The sequence below is a fragment of the Sparus aurata genome, chromosome 9 (assembly GCF_900880675.1).
Source record: "Sparus aurata chromosome 9, fSpaAur1.1, whole genome shotgun sequence".
NCBI classification, from domain to species: Eukaryota; Metazoa; Chordata; class Actinopteri; order Spariformes; family Sparidae; genus Sparus; species Sparus aurata.
The window spans coordinates 28,302,266-28,319,552 of record NC_044195.1 but is presented as its reverse complement, the minus strand read 5'-3'; the positions used below and the strand labels follow the sequence as shown (position 1 = coordinate 28,319,552).

At 38.8% G+C, this 17,287-nt stretch overlaps 2 protein-coding genes across 2 annotated transcripts; both read right to left on the bottom strand.

Moving 5' to 3' along the window:
• Positions 1 to 3,802: 3,802 nt before the first annotated feature.
• Positions 3,803 to 4,735, bottom strand: LOC115588578 (olfactory receptor 1D2-like). The gene has a single exon (XM_030429251.1). It carries the CDS (start codon positions 4,733 to 4,735, stop codon positions 3,803 to 3,805), a length of 933 nt encoding a protein of 310 aa, XP_030285111.1.
• Positions 4,736 to 13,462: 8,727 nt separating this feature from the next.
• Positions 13,463 to 14,392, bottom strand: LOC115588767 (olfactory receptor 142-like). The gene has a single exon (XM_030429537.1). It carries the CDS (start codon positions 14,390 to 14,392, stop codon positions 13,463 to 13,465), a length of 930 nt encoding a protein of 309 aa, XP_030285397.1.
• Positions 14,393 to 17,287: the final 2,895 nt, after the last annotated feature.

Below are 17,287 nucleotides of genomic sequence, written 5' to 3'. Positions count from 1 at the left end.
TTTAATGATAATAATGATAATGATAATGATGACTATTCAGGATGTATAGTGTACATGAACTATTATTTATTATTATTGTGTTTTGTTGCTTAGGCCCCTCCTCCTAGTCAGGCCATCCTCCTCCTGTGATCAGGACAGCTGGTTGGCCCTTTTTGTCTGCTTTTTGTGTTGAAGGAGTGAGGAGTGAAACAGTTTACCAACCGCCAATTTAAGTTTTTTATTTGCTCATTGTTTGAAGTCAATCCGGAGAATATTTCTGTTCATGTAAATAAATTCAAAAGCTTTTTGTTGAAACTGGAAACATCTCCGGGAGTGCTCATCATTTATTGAATCGTAGACCTCCTCCTCTGAAACTACTCTGATGATTTTTGACCTTTTTTGTATGCAAGAGTAACCATAACACAGCTTGTTGCGACAGTTGGTGCTTAGATTTACGCCTTCCATCGTATCTAATTATTGATATTTTCATAATTTTAAAAATGTTGATAAATTTCAGGCTTTGAGACTAGAAGTATATCATTTGATTATTGATCCCTGACTTCAGGGTGGTGCCCCATGTTCGTTAATGAGTCCTAGTAACCTACGTTACATTAATTAACAATAACACACTTAGAAATCAAACTAACCAATCATTCCTCTTATTTTGAGGGTGTGGAAATCTACCGTAAAAGCAGCACATGAAAATAACAATGTAGAAATGTATGGCACTTGTAGAGCAAAATTCCTGAACAACCATCACAGCACACTGTAGGCTATTTAAGGCATTGACAATAAATTAGCTCCTCGCTTCTGTTTCACAAAGATGTTGAAGAGCGGCTTGTCATGTGGACAGTCTTAATGTAGCTGTTATTAGTCTAACAAACATATTTTGCACTTCAGACTTTCAAATTCATAAGAGGAAATACAGAAACATGTGAGGACCAACAGGCCGACCCGTCCTACAATCCCACAGTGTCAGATCATGACCAGTTGGGAAAGAAACTCAAAAATGACCTTTTCTTACAAATAGGTCCATTAAAAAGAATGGATTCAAGCATATTATATAATATTACATATTAGGTGTGTCACGATTCTCCAAATATTTTATTCTAAGGTCACAGTTCGATTCAATTCTCAATTTTTACTTTTTCTTTTTTTAAAGCACAGGTTGCTATGCTATTTTTAGACTAGACTTTCATGCAATATTATATCTGACCTTTGTTCGCAATTTACCACACTACATTGTCAAATTCAAAACATGCAGCCGCAGCTACCATTGTTGTAAGAGTGGCGTAGCCCCTTTCAGGAATCGGGCGGTGCGTGAAGTGTGTGTGTGTAAGGTGCGTAAGGTTTGAGTGGGCGAGTGAGAGTGAGGGAGCGTGCGTACGTGCAGACAGTGAATGAATGGGAGCGGAAGGAGAAGCGAAAGTAGCAGTAGCAGCTAGTGATGTTTGATACCGATTTCCTTTCCAATCCGATACTGAGTAAAATTCAGGCTGGTATCGGCGATACCGATACGATACTTAGTTGCAAATACACCTAACGTGTCTAATAAATCTAAAATAAGTAGTGTATTTCAAATTATAGCTTCATAAACAATACAAGGCATCAGAGTATTTATTTATTTATTTTAAAATCACAAGGCGAAACAAATGATGGGGCTACTCTCCAAATAGCCTACAATAACGGGATACAAACACTTGCTGTTTGATAATACAGGGTGAGTCAAATTGAAATCGACAGTAAAATATTTCATTTATTAAATAAATGCCACAATAATTGAACAAATTTGTCAATACCTTCATTTGAAAATATTCATTCAACAGTTAAAGCAAATTAGACTGATTGTAAATAATAACGGATATATTTCATAGATAAAATGTTATTTTTTATCCATCTTTTCTAGTATATATTTTTCTAAATTCACCATAGCTGTTTTATCGCAATTGCTCTGTATAATCTAATGACACCTAGTCTAGCCTATTTGAGATTATTTCAGTGATACACATATTATTGCTCCAAGCTGAACTCATGCAGCTATTTGTTGAAGCATGTATTTATTGTGTTACTTATTTCATAACCATATTTATTAATTTGAACAACTCCAACAGCAACAGTTCTTAGCGCTGCTTAAAGTGAAACTCTCGCCAAAAAGCAACCAAGGCTTTATTTGTGATTGAATATGAGACAAACCTTCGTGTAAAAGAATAATCACGACGAAAGAGGCACTTTTAAGATTTACCCTAGTTTCGTTTTCGGGCAAGCTAATTTTCAATGGGGTGGAGGGGCACTCTGACGCTAGCATCAAAATCGCTATTTTTAAAACACTAAAAAGGCACGACACAATATGAAACTTTGCTCGTAGTATCACCAGGGTCTCTACACATGAACACGAGCATTGAGAACATTGTTTGTGTGTAAAGAGACTTGGAAATAAAGGAGCACAACTGTTTTTGTTTTGCAGTTCAAATACATGTAGATGCAGCATCGCACACAGTATACCATGAGCAATGACTATTTAATAATGACATAATAAACTTTTTACATGAATTGCCTGAGATGTGCACACACATGTTTGATAAAAGGAATCACTAAACAATGAGTAGACCATTGGCTAAATGTAATTAATGTGGACATTCAAAGTGAAGCTAATAAAGAGCACGACACCCAATTAACATAATTTTAAAAGCCTGTTTAAATAAGACGGATGCATACTATTCAACACCCTGAATCTAAAAAAAATCCATTCCCAAAAATGTATGCCAATTTCAGTTAAATGAATTGAACCTTTCACTAAAAAGACATTCTTCAAGGATTAACAAGCTCAGTTTTGGTAAATTTGCAAAAACTCTTAAGGATATTATATGTCACTCCAACAGCCACAGCAAACAGCTGGTTAAACAGTGCACATCTATGGAAAAACATCAGACATAGGACTTTAAGTGTCTTTAAAACTATATATAAGACAAAAGTCATTATTTTTTTAAAGAACAACCATAATTCTGTTTCAAATTTTGGTCAACTTGAAATCGTAATTCAATGGATTCATTAAGGGAAATAAAGCAAGAATTCCTATTTCAACCACGTTTTTAAAGGCTGGAGGGAAATCTAATTAACTAAATTGCATGATAATTACGTTAAAAAGCAGAGTTGCAAGAAAAACCGGCAAGGAGGTAAAATGTGGCACACATGTTTGCATGAACTTTGCCCTTTTTTCAATAAAGTTTGTACATGTTTTACTGAGACACATGTAGGATAGAAGTGGGAATAAACCATGAATTAAATAAATAAATAATAATTGTTATGTATGCAACTATGTTGCCTACAGCAGGTTCAGCTGGAAAACAAGCAAGTTTAACAATCGTCCAATTCACACACAAAAATCTGGCTATATATGGGCTGCATTACTTTAATCTAGATGTTAGGAAAATATTTGCGGCAATGACGAAAAAAGGTGTTAGCCAAGAGTAACACACTAACATAATGAGTCTTTGCTTTGACATGACAGAGTGGTACTCCAGTGGTCAACATATAGCCACATATCTGTCATATCTTCCTTTTTCTTCTTAGTGTTAGAGCTCTAATGAAAGAAACAAAAAACATTCACACACAAACACAAATTTGAGTTTAACAAAATGAAAACTTTAGGTTAACTAGATGTTCTTCAAGGATTACTGAGCTCACAATTGCCAAATGTGCAAAACCGCCTGAGGATTTTATATGTAACCTCAGTACAACAGCCAACATCTGGATAAGCAGTGCATTTAATGGAAGAACATAAGCCATATGACTTTAAGATTCCTTAATATATATGTGAGAAAATTCATTGAGCTTTAAAAGTAAGAACAACCAGAATTCTCTTTCGAATTTTGGTCAATTTGAAACCATAAATTAATGGATTAATTAAGGGAGGCGTGACAAGAATTTCTATTGCAACAAAGTTTTGAAAGGTTTGAGGGAAATCTTTTGAACCAAATCGTATAATAATTACATTAAAAAGCAGACTTACAAGGAAAGTGAACAAAGACATTAAATGTGGCACACATGTTTGCATGAATTTTGCCCTGTTTTCAACAGAATTTACACATGTTTTAACGAGATACATGTAGGACAGAAATATGAAAAAGCCATGAAATAAATAAATGATTATCGTAATGTATGCAGCTATGTTATTAACAGCAGTTTCAGCTGGGAAACAAGCCAGTTTAACAATCGTCCAATTCACACACAAAGATCCGGTGATATATGGGCTGCATAACTTTAGTCTAGATGTTAGGCAAATATTTGCAGCAATGATGAAAAAAGGCATAAGCCAAGAGAAACACACCAATGTTATGAGTCGTTGCTTGGACATGACAGAGTGGTACTCCAGTGGTCGGCATACAGCCACATATCTGTCATATGACATGACTGCAAGAATAGACAGATCAATGCAGACAAAAGAATTAATTACTTGAGCCTGAACAAGACATCCAGCATAAGAGATAACATGAACAGGAGAAAGCAGATCCCAGAGAAACTTGGGGTAGAAACCTGCTGTCCCATAAAGTCCATTCATGCAACAAGAACATACTAAAATATACATTGGTTCATGCAGGTTTTTATCCAAGATGATGGTCACAATAACAGAAATATTCACCATCAAAATCACGCAGTAACACAGCAAAGTGAGAAAGAAGAGAGTAAATCTGTGGTTATTTGTTTCATTTAAACCTGAAAGAAAAAACATTTTTATTTGAGAAACATTATCCATCATGGTTAGAAAAAGTGTTGTTCCTGTGAAGGGTAACTCTGTCACTAACAGTGTCTGCTCTCTCTCCTCAGTTAATATCTTGTCTGACTACATCGACACACCTGCTTAGAAATCAAATCAACCAATCAACTAATCTTCTTATTTTCAGGCTGATGCAACCTACTGTAAATGCAGCACATGACAATAACAATATAGACTGTTATGGCACATGGCACTACCATTAAATGAATCATTTTCGTCACATGGAAAATTATTTCTTTGGCACACTGTTGGCTATTTATGCTAATAAGGCTTTGACAATAAACTAGCTGTTCTCTCTCCTCACTTTTTAATATCTTGTCTGACATACACAGACACGCGCTTACTGTACACGCAGGACATTAAAATAACAATTTAGAACTTCATGGAATATGGAGAGCCACATTTATTAACTACCAGTAAATGTATCATTTTCATCACATGGAAAATGATTTCTTCGGCAAACTGCAGACTATTTATGCTAAAAAGGCATTGACAATAAACTAGCTCCTCACTCAGGTGTCACAAAGATGTTTTAGAGTGGCCTGTCTTAATTTTGCCCTCATTAGTCTTATACATGTCTCCTACTGTGCACTGCAGAATTTCACATTTAAACAAGGAAACACAGAAACATGCGAGGACCAACAGGGTGCTGACAAAAACATAGAGTAATATATATTCAATTGGACAGAGGGCCAACACCTTCTGGATAGTACATGAAAAACAAATAGTGTGACTAAATCGTTCAACAGAAAAAGAAAACACGCATTGTAATATGTTGCTGTGGTGACGTATTTAAAGGTCATATCTGTAAAGGAAAAAATATTTAAGTCTCTTTCTTAATCAATAAAAAAATGACTTTTTGGGATGGCAGCCGACTGATACTACAATCCTACAACGTCAGCTTTTGACAAGTTCTAATGACGTCCTCCTGGACTGGTTAGCCTCCATTGGAATCACTGACACCCCTTTGGCTTGGTTCAGCTCATATCTCTCTCGTCACACACAGTTTGTTCAGCTCAAGAACCTAAGATTCTCCAGTCTCCAGGAGTGTTCCCCTGGGCTCTATCCTTGGCCCCTTCCTGTTCATTATTTATCTTTTCCCATCTTGGTCACATTCTCTGCCGATGATACCCAGCTCTATCTTTCCACTAAGCCTACTTCCACTCTGCCACCCACAGCTCTATCCATCTGCTTACTGGAAATGAAATCATGGTTCTCACTCAACTTTCTTAAACTTAAACAGCGACCAAACTGAGGTCCTCCTCATTGGTACCAGATCCACCTTAGCAACACTCAACACATTGCGTCTTCCATCAAGTGAGTCTTTGACAGCTAACTCAAGTCGGTGAGCTAGACAGTGTATAGACTGAACTTTGGGGAAATCTTGTTTGAATTTATTGACAAGTCCGCCAACTCTGCCCGAGAGTACTGCTGCTCCATCCGTTGCAATGCAGATGAGATTTTTTTCCCAGAAACTCGTCATCCAGTCCCGCTTGTCTCAAGCTTTTCCTCAAATTTCTGTATATTGATTCGGCATCCGTGCCTTCTGAAAGCTGAACAATATCCAAAAAAAGATTGTCACCTTCCCCCGTTCCTGTCATGTCACACCGCACATAAATGATCATGTAAGCCTGGCCATGAACTGTGCTCTCATCTATTGTGATACTGATTCGTGACCCCAGTTCTTTTACTTTTAAAACAAATTTAGCATTTCATTTCACTGGCGATGTGTCCAATTATTTCAGCACAAGCATGGTCCGATTTATGCACTTACGTTTTTGAAGGGACATTACAGCAGAACTTTCTGTAGGCAATTTTTTCCTTGGCATCTATATAGGCAGATCGGAAAGATGTAGATGTTTCCTGTATTAAATTAGAATTTACTTCAAGTACCTTGTTTGGGAGCACATCCTTTTCCCTCATCTCCGAAAACTCAACCGCTCTTTTGTGTGCTAAACTGTCTTGATGCTTGTAAATCTTTTTTACGTGGGTTATTCTGTGACTCGCTGCTGACCTCTCCATTCATCCATTCCTCTGACAGATGTACTCCAGTTGCCTTTTCGGCGAGCAACAGGCTTTTTGCCTCTATGCATACTGTACATCCTAACTTCTGATATTTGGAGAAGAGCCATGTATTCCTGTTTCTCCACTCACTCCATTGCTTTGTTGTCCAGTTGAAAGGTGTTGCATGATTGCCTAGTTCGCTGCAGGTCGCAGCGGTGGTGTCTGGCGCCAAAGTCTCTCTCTCCTCGGTGCTGTCACTAGCAGCAACTGTTAGCGGCGGCGGTAACACCAGCAAGCTAGCTGTAGCTGCTGCGCTGTTGTCATCACTCCTCTTCGTTTGTTTTGTAAATCCAAATTGACCGAGGTTTGGTTGCTTCCTTTTTGACATTACGAATGAGGCCCATTGTTATTTGAGAAACATTATCCATCATGGTTAGAAAACGTGTTGTTCCTGTGAAGAGTAACTCTGTCTCTAACAGTGTCTGCTCTCTCTCCTCACTTCTTAACATCTTGTCTGACTACATCGACACACACACTTAGAAATCAATCAGCCAATCAGTTCTCTTATTTTCAGGATGTTGCAATCTACTGTAAATATAGTGCATGAAAATAACAATGAAGCATGAATGCTCCAACAATGTTGAAATGTAAATGTTTCATCACTTGGAAAAGAATTTCTTTGGTACACTGTAGGCTATTTATGCTATAAAGGCATTGACAATAAATAGATTAAAGCATGTGTTCTATCATGCACTGAGGAAATAATCATTCAAAACAGGAAATACAGAAACATGCTATATTGTTTTGTATTTTTTCTATTCTATATCCCAATTATTCTATTGATAGCCCTTTGTACTTTAACTTTGGGTGCCCGCCAGGGTGAGAATTTCAAGGCGGCCATGGCCATACAGTTAAACTCTCAGATGCTACCTTCTCTGTAACCACCATAGCAAGACTGCTGTACTAAGCCAACATTGCCCTATTTTAAACCAAAAAGACCCTCCCCTTGGCATATCCACTTTTAAAGAATTACTCGATTAATGATATTAAATGGGCAGAGGAAACATCTACAGGCTGTGTAAAACATGAGTGTGTTTTACACACTCATTTTACCCTGTTATCTAACATTTCCCTATAATCAAAGCAAGTGATTTGGCCACACAATCACCCTGAAAATAATAAAACATTTTTGTTCATGGTCACACGACCCAAGAGATGTGGGTCCCACTCTTTTTAACGCGGAACTAGTTTTGCCACCGTTTTGCCTGCATGGCCGAGGAGCGTTTCATCCATTTGTGAGATTGTGTGAGTGAATGTATCAAAATAGTAGGACAAACAATTGTGCACCCTTGATCACTCTACTAAACAGTTGAGGGAATGTGTGGAAGTTAAATCATGTCATTAATCAAGAGCATAGATTTTCAGTTTGAGAGCATGATTTCATTCCTTCCATTCAGATTTTTTCTCCTCATGCTCACATTTTGTGCTCGCACTTAAATGTCTTCTGCTTTCTTTCAAAATGTCTGCTTGAATTCAAAAATCATATGCCTGTGCTCACATTTGTCCTTCTTGCACACAAAAATTTCGCTCGCATTCAAATGTGCCCTCTGCGCGCTCAGGTCTAAGTGCACACACTCAGAACACACACCTGCTCACAGGTCAAGTTCTGCTCTCGGATCTCTCCTCTGCTCATGGATTTTTCTTGTGTTTCAACACTATCAACCAATAGAAGGCCGGCTACTGTTGACCAATCAGAATATCCCCGCTTCTTTGCGGATGCGTTCGCTGTACTTCAAGGAGCGTCGCATACGGGCGGGAACTGTTTCTACCGGGTTTATCTACTTCCGTCCTCCATACTGTTAAATGTGGTGGTTCCCTTTATTTTATGACGACTTATGGAATAAAATATCACTTAATCAATACACGAGCGCCCGTGCTTTTCATTACAATAGCTACATCAACATAAAGTAGAACAATAGAGGCTCTACTTTCGCCATATTAGCCAATAGCCAGCTACCCAGGCAGCAGGATATGTTATATAGTATAAATACTGAAGGGTTAGTATGTTTGTGACGATAGTACAGCGGTTAAGAACATCAATTTATGATGCTTTTCCCATCATGGGACGCTGGTTCGCATCCCGGCCCGGCGTACAGAGTTGGGTGTAAATGTACCGTATATTACCAAATAATAGCCGCGTGTCAATTAACTGCAGGGTCCCCTTTAAATGCCGATGCAGGTGTATATTTTGATAAATAACCGCTGGTTCCAAATAAATGCCGGGTCTAATTCATTTATTCTTTTTTAATCAAGGAAAAAGATGTGACCACTGAAACTGCACGTTTTTCTTCTTCGCCTTTTTCACGCGTTGTGCTGCTTTCTGTCAGTCAGTATCACACTGATGATCGCCATGGCTCCGGTGCAGCAACAAAATAAAAAGTATGACTTGAAATTCAAACTTTCTGTCGTAAAATATGCAGAGGAAAACTCGGGAAAACCGTGAGTGACAGACAGCAGAGATGAGGAGTTTGCAGCGAGTGCTAGTTGCAGGGGCGGTTCTAGGGGGGGGCCAACAGGGGCCAGTGCCCCCATAACTCTGAGTCTGGACCCCCCTGTGGCCCCCCTGACAGTGAGTCTGCATGAATAATACAATGACAGATTTCTTGCTATGATTTTGTTCTGAAGGCAAAGGCAGAAATAAAGTGTCTCAGCAGTTTACTACCCAATCAAAATTGCTGAAATTGTAAACACTGCTTTGTCTGAATGAGGGATTTATCCTTTTTTCCGGGTTGTATGTGCCCCCTAACAAAAAAGCCGGCCCCAACCTGGCCCCACTATTAAAACTGGTCTAGAACCGCCACTGGCTAGTTGGATGAATCGTTTCCTCCGCCGCAACTTGCAGGAGGATGCCAGAGAATTCACCGAGAAACTGGCGAAGTTTGAGACATTTTCATTACGGATTTTGAGAGGAAGGAATTAAAGGCCTGTCCCAAATAAACGCCTGGTCTGTTAAGTGATTGAAACAAATAAATGCCGCAGCTATTATTTGGTATTTTACGGTATGATAGCTCGCTCGGCCGGGGAGAGAGACATGGATCACAGTGCTCAGCTGCAGACACATCAGAGAGGTGACGAGACACGACTCATCATGACTGACAGGCATCAAGGCCACTCAGCGTTACCTTACCGACCCGCCCCCAGATATTTCATTCACAAAAACAGGGCCTGTGGCAATTCTGGACAGCTGTTTTTTTTTTCTTCTTTTTTTCTTCTTCTTCCTTCATGGGCCCCCTGACAAACGCTTAACAAGAGATGTTGGGTAAACATACGTGATTAAAAAGGTGTAATGAAAAATACGCTATGATGATAGAGTATTTTTCATTCATTACACGAGCGAGGGTGCCGGCTGGGCCGGGATGCGAACCAGCGTCCCATGATGCAAAAAGTAACATGAACAGGATTTCTTAACCACTGTACTATCATCAAATCATGCTCACTTCTCACTATTTATACTATATAACATATCCCGCTGCCTGGGTAACTGGCTATTGGCTAATATGGCGAAAGTAGAGCGGCTATTGTTCGACTTTATGTTGATGTATGTAGCTATTGTAATGAAAAGCATGGGCGCTTGTGTATTGATTAACTGATATTTTATTCCAAAAGTCGTCATAAAATAAAGGGAACCACCACATTTAACAGCCTGGAGGACGGAAGTAGATAAACCCGGTAGAAACAGTGCCCGTCCGTATGCGACGCTCCTTGAAGTACAGCGAACGCATCCGCAAAGAAGCGGTTGACAGTGTTGATACACAAGAAAAATCCGTGAGCAGAGGAGAGATCCGAGAGCAGAACTTGTGAGCAGGTGTGTGTTCTGAGCGCGTGCACTTAGATCTGAGCGCGCAGAGGGCACATTTGAATGCGAGCAACATTTTTGTTTGCAAGAAGGACAAATGTGAACACAGGCATGTGATTTTTTACTTTAAGCAGACATTTTTAAAGAAAGCAGAAGAAATTTAAATGCAAGCACAAAATGTGAGCATGAGGAGAAAAAATCTGAGCACGCGAAGGAGCTGTGTCACTGAAAAGGAATGAAATCATGCTCTCAAACTAAAAATCTATGCTCTTGATTAATGACATGATTTAACTTCCATAGGAATGGATTATGGATGTCTTTAACTCTGACGTAAATGGGTCGGAGAGCCGTGTGGCGGGTGGGTGTGTGTGTTTGTGCACGCATGTGTGTGTACAGCCTGCAGCCAGCGACACCACGGAACAATACGCATTGTGTATGCCCACAGTTAGTGACGGAGCTGCTTCTTCACACCTTTTCAAAAAGTCAGCATCCTTTTCAGTTGATGATCCATGTAATTATGAAGACTTGGAAATAAAAGAGCACCAATGTTTTTGTTTTGCCTTTTAAATACATATAGATGCAGCATTGAACACAGTACACCATAATCAATAACTATTTAATAATGTTTGTGTAGTGATCACCTTTGGTTGGCACACTCACTGCTGCCATTTTTGAATTCTAGGTATATGATTCAGCAGAATCAGAATCATCACCTCTGAATTCATGTTCTCGCGTGACTTCGCCAAGTCATCTCGGCGTTTCCTGTCTCTCCAACTAGATTTCCAAAGTCACGCCCACCAATTTTGTAGTTCAGCGAACATGACTTCCTCATCCACATTAATGATATCATTATTGTCATTATCATTTTTAATGATAATAATGATAATGATAATGATGACTATTCAGGATGTATAGTGTACATGAACTACTATTTATTATGATTGTTTTTTGTTGCTTAGGCCCCTCCTCCTAGTCAGGCCATCTTCCTCCTGTGATCAGGACAGCTGGTTGGCCCTTTTTGTCTGCTGTTTGTGTTGAAGGAGTGAGGAGTGAAACAGTTTATCAACCGCCAATTTAAGTTTTTTATTTGCTCATTGTTTGAAGTCAATCCGGAGAATATTTCTGTTCATGTAAATAAATTCAAAAGCTTTTTGTTGAAACTGGAAACATCTCCGGGAGTGCTCATCATTTATTGAATCGTAGACCTCCTCCTCTGAAACTACTCTGATGATTTTTGACCTTTTTTGTATGCAAGAGTAGCCATAACACAGTTTGTTGCGACAGTGGGGGCTTAGATTTACGCCTTCTATCGTATCTAATTATTGATATTTTCATAATTTTAAAAATGTTGATAAATTTCAGGCTTTGAGACTAGAAGTATATCATTTGATTATTGATCCCTGACTTCAGGGTGGTGCCCTGTGTTCATTATTGAGTCCTAGTAACCTATGTTTCATTAAGTAACAATAACAAGCTTAGAAATCAAACCAACCAATCATTCCTCTTATTTTGTGGGTGTGGAAATTTACTGTAAAAGCAGCACATGAAAATAACAATGTAAAAATGTATGGCACTCATAGAGCAAAATTCTTGAACAACAATCACAGCACACTGTAGGCTATTTAAGGCATTGACAATAAATTAGCTCCTCGCTCCTGTTTCACAAAGATGTTGAAGAGCGGCCTGTAGTGTGGACAGTCTTAATGTAGCTGTTATTAGTCTAACAAACATATTTTGCACTGCAGACTTCCAAATTTCTAAGAGGAAATACAGAAACATGCAAGGACCAAGGGCCGACCCGTCCTACAATCCCACAGTGTCAGATCATGACCAGTTGGGAAAGAAACTCAAAAATCACCTTTTCATACAAATAGGTCCTTTAAAAGGAATGCACTAAAACGTATTAGATAATATTACATATGCAATTACTCTATCTAAAGCTTTTTATATTTTAACTTTGGACGGTAACGCTATCTAGTATAATCGCTTCCTGTCCTTGCTGCTGTCATAACTTAATTTTACTTCTCTGCTCTCATCCACTATAGTGATATCAGGTGAATCCATATCAATGCATGAACACACATGCATAAAAGACCCTTGCAATATTTCATATGAGTCAATAAATATTCAATAACAGGCCTCATGCAAGAAGCAATATATGAAAATTGTGTCAAGGTGACGTTTTTTCAAAAAAATAAGTAATCTCTGTTCATTAAACATTCTTGATGGAGAAAAGGTCTTGAAAATGCATTTGCTACATACATGATATCTTGCTAAAAGACTAAGGCTATGAAGCTTCTTGTCTTTTGAAAAACAGTTAGCATCCTCATCAGCTGATGATCTGTGTTTTTACGACGACTTGGAATTAAAGACGCAGGATTGTTTTTGTATTGCAGTTTAAATATATGTTGACACATGCTGACACATCAATGACAATTTAATAATAAAATATTAAAGTTTTTGCATGAATTACTTGAGATGTGTACACACACGTTCAGCAACAAGAATCACTAAACAACTGGGTAGACCATAGTCCAAATGTTAACAATGTGAATGTTCAAAATTAAGCTAGAGCACAACACCTAATTATCATCATTTTAAGAGGGTCTCCAAATAAGACAGATAAATAGGATTCAGCACCCTAAATCTAAAAAAACAAACGTTTCAGCTAAAAGACATTCTTCGAGGATTAACAAGCTCACTTTTGCTAAATGTGCAAAGACTCTTAATGATATGATATGTAACTCCAACAGCCACAGCAAACAGCTGGTTAAAGAGTGCAAATTCACGAAGAACATTAGACATAGAGCTTTTAGTTTTGTTAATACTGTATAGAAGACAGAGGTCATTTAATGTTTTAAAGTAAGTACAACCATAATTCTGTTACGAATTTTGGTCAATTTGAAACCATAAATTAATGGATTTATTAAGGGAGGTATGATAAGAAATTCGATTGAAACAAAGTTTTTAAAGGTTTGAGGGAAATCTTTTGGATCGAACCACATAATCATTAATTCAAAAAGTATTGTCACAAGAAAAATTAGTAAGGAGGTTAAATGTGGCACACATGTTTGCATGAACTTTGCCCTGTTTTCTATAGAATTTGCACACATTTTAATGAGATACATGTAGGATAGAATTATGAAAAAACCATGAAAAAAATAAATGATAACCGTGATGAATACAACTATGCTGTTTACAGCAGTTTCAGCTGGAAAACAAGCAAGTTTAACAATCATCCAATTCACACAAAAGAATTTGTCAATATATGGGCTGCATAACTTCAATCTAGAAGTTAGGAAAATAGTTATTCCTATTATGCAAAAAGGTGTAATCCAAGAGTAACAGACTAACATAATGAGTCTTTGCTTTGACATAACAGAGTGGTACTCCAGTGGTCGGCATATAGCTACATATCTGTCATATGCCATGACTGCAAGAATAGTAAGTTCACTGCACACGAATGAGCCACCTACTTGAGCCTGAACAAGACATCCAGAATAAGAGATGACATGAACAGGAGAAAGCAGATCCCAGAGAAGCTTGGGGTGGAAACCTGTTGTCCCATAAAGTGCATTCATGCAAAAAGCACATAGTAAAATATACATTGGTTCATGCAGGTTTTTATCCATGATGATGGTCACAATAACAGAAATATTTACCATCAAAGTCAAAGAGTAATACAGTAAAGTTAGAAAAAAGAGAGTAAATCTGTGGTTATTTGTTTCATTTAAACCTGAAAGAAAAAACATTTTTATTTGAGAAACATTATCCATCATGGTTAGAAAATGTGTTGTTCCTGTGAAGGGTAACTCTGTCACTAACAGTGTCTGCTCTCTCTCCTCACTTTTTAATATCTTGTCCAGTCAAACCAGCCAATCAATCCTCTTATTTTCAGGATGTTGCAATCTACTGTAAATACAGTGAATGAAAATAACAATGTAGAACTTTAAGGCATTTGGAAAGCATGAATTCTCCAACAATGTTGGAATGTATATTGTTCATCACTTGGAAAAGGATTTCTTTGGCACACTGCAGGCTATTTATGCTATAAAGGCATTGACAATAAACTAGCTCCTCACTCCAATTGACGATTTCACAAATATGTTTTGGAGCTGCCTGTTGTGTGGCCAGTCTAATTTTTGCTGTTATTTGTTGAATGCATGTCTCCTATCGCACACTGCAGAATCCTAATTCTAAAGAGGAAATACAGAAACACGCTATATTCTATTGTATTTATCCTAATCTATATCACAATTATTCTATTTGTGACCGGACCGTGGCAAGGCCTGCGATCTCACTAACAACTTTGGATCTTACTGGTCCTTTAAATACTTCAGTCAACCCAGTACAGATACCACAGATTTGTGATACAGTTAACTAAATGATGGACAAAAGTGACGATCCCGGAGTGCGACCTACCAGGAAGGAGAGTAATGGTGGACCGCTCCTCAAGCCTTCCTGTTAGGTCGCACTCGGGGATCGACATTTTTTTCTGCCATGACGGCAGTGTGCCAAATACAGCTGTTAGCGTGAGTTGTTTAAAAACCTTCTTTTAGGTTGGGCTGTATGATGTCCCACTCCATACAGCATAGGCTTTGCTCTTCTGTATCCATTTGGACACAACATTCACAAGAGCACCACCAGGTCGCCGATGTCTTTGGCCGTGAAGCCGCCTCCGCCTGTTCTGCCGCTCTCTGCGCCTCTCTCTCCGCTCTCTCGTTCTCTAGTGCTAGTAACTCCTCATCTGTATACTCCGGTACGAACAAATATGGACTACCGTCGAATTCAAAAGGTTCTTCGTCGATGTCTTCCACTTCGACATCAGACAAGCTCTCCATCGCAACTATTTCGGAAACAGCTTCGATCATCACGGACTTTCCGCTCTGCTCTCTGCAAGAACCATTAGCATAAGCAAACAAGCTAGCTCTCGGTGCAGAGCGAATGGACTCATAACAGGCTATTGTAAGGCTAATGGCTCATGGCAGGCTGTAACATGAACATGTACGTTATGAACAGAAAAACGAAAATGCTGGAATACGTTTCTGTCTGCAAAATTCAAGTTTCCGTCGCTGCCAATGAGGGAGTAAGCACACGCTCGACGGATCGACTAGTTTGGTCTACAACATAGATGTCAACAAACGGTATGTAGCTGCTTGCACAAACACACTGTTTTAACCACTTTTTTATTCATTGTGAGTCATAAACGCTACAGTGCTGTGTTGTAAGGTGTCTGCTGATGTTGCATACCTTTTGGGGTGAGATTTGGAGCATGTTAAGACGCTTAAAACACAGTGTAAAGTTCTGACCCCATGCTGTTAGCTGTCAATGCTAACTCTCCGTTCAAGGAGCCCTGTAAGAGGTGGACCAAAAGTGTTCACGTTTTCGGTACTGGCTAGTCAAGGGTAGCTTGAGCGATAAAGCTGCATGTTGAAATCGACCAAAGTTCTCCTTTAACTATCCCTAACTCTTTCCAGGCATTACAAAGGTCGTCCATGTTTAAGGGAGCGAATGATGGGTTAGATGCAATAGGTAGTAAAAAGGAGACTTTCCTGAGATTAAAGTGCTTTCCATTTGTTTCCAGATCCTTATTATATTGTGTATTACTGGGTTGTGTCTGTAACAGCTTTTATCAACAGCCACAGGTGTGAATGTCACTGCACCAATTGAGTAGGGCAGACAGTCCTCCCTCTCCATCTCCAACCAGCCAGACGACAGGACTGTGTCGTCCACCGCTCACTTTAGGCTTACATAGATGTTCTTTTTTAATTCTGCGTGATTTGTAGTTCCAGATTAATGATAAAATATTGGTATGTTCTGCAGGAGATAAAGAAGTTGGGGAAGGAAGACCATCTTGACAGCAATTACTCAGCCTAATAGGGAGATTGGAATTGTTTCCTAAAATTATATACGCTTTTTGACTTTTTTTCTCAGCAGTTATTCTGAAAGGGAGCCGCTTCAACCATTCGTCATCTGTAACTTGTATTGGCATGAGCTCACTTTTATCCCTATTGATTCTATACCCTGACAAAGTTCCAAAGAGATTAATTACCTCCAAAGCTTGTGGAATTGTAGTCTTGGGCTGGGTTATATACAGTAGTATGTCATCCGCGTACAGAGAGATCGTATTTGATCTTATTTTATTTATATAAACTGTGTTATACCCATGTATGCCAGTGTGTGTTCTAATTGTATGTGCAAGAGGCTTCAGGGCTAAGGCAAATAATAAGGGGCTCAGTACACAGCTTTGCTTGCAGCCTCTACCAAGTACAAATTGTGAGGACAGCGTCTGATTGGTCAGTATCCTAGCACTGGGGTTACTGTACAGTAATTTAATCCATGCGATAAACTTGTCTCCGATTTAAAAATTTTCCATTACTGAAAACAAGTATGACCATTCCACCTGGTCAAATGCTTTTTCTGAGTCCAAACTAAGAACTACAAGTTCCTCCTTAGGGTCTTTGGGGGAGTGCATTATATTGAAAAGGCGCCTAAGATTGTAGAATGGGTTTCGTTTAGGCATAAGGCCTGTCTGATCGGGGTGCACCATCTTACCCATACATGTACTGAGGCATCTTGTTAGAGTTTTGGTTAAGATCTTTTGGTCTGTATTTAAAAGAGAGATAGGTCTATATGAGCCCACCTCTTCTAGATCCCTGCCTTTCTTGGGAATT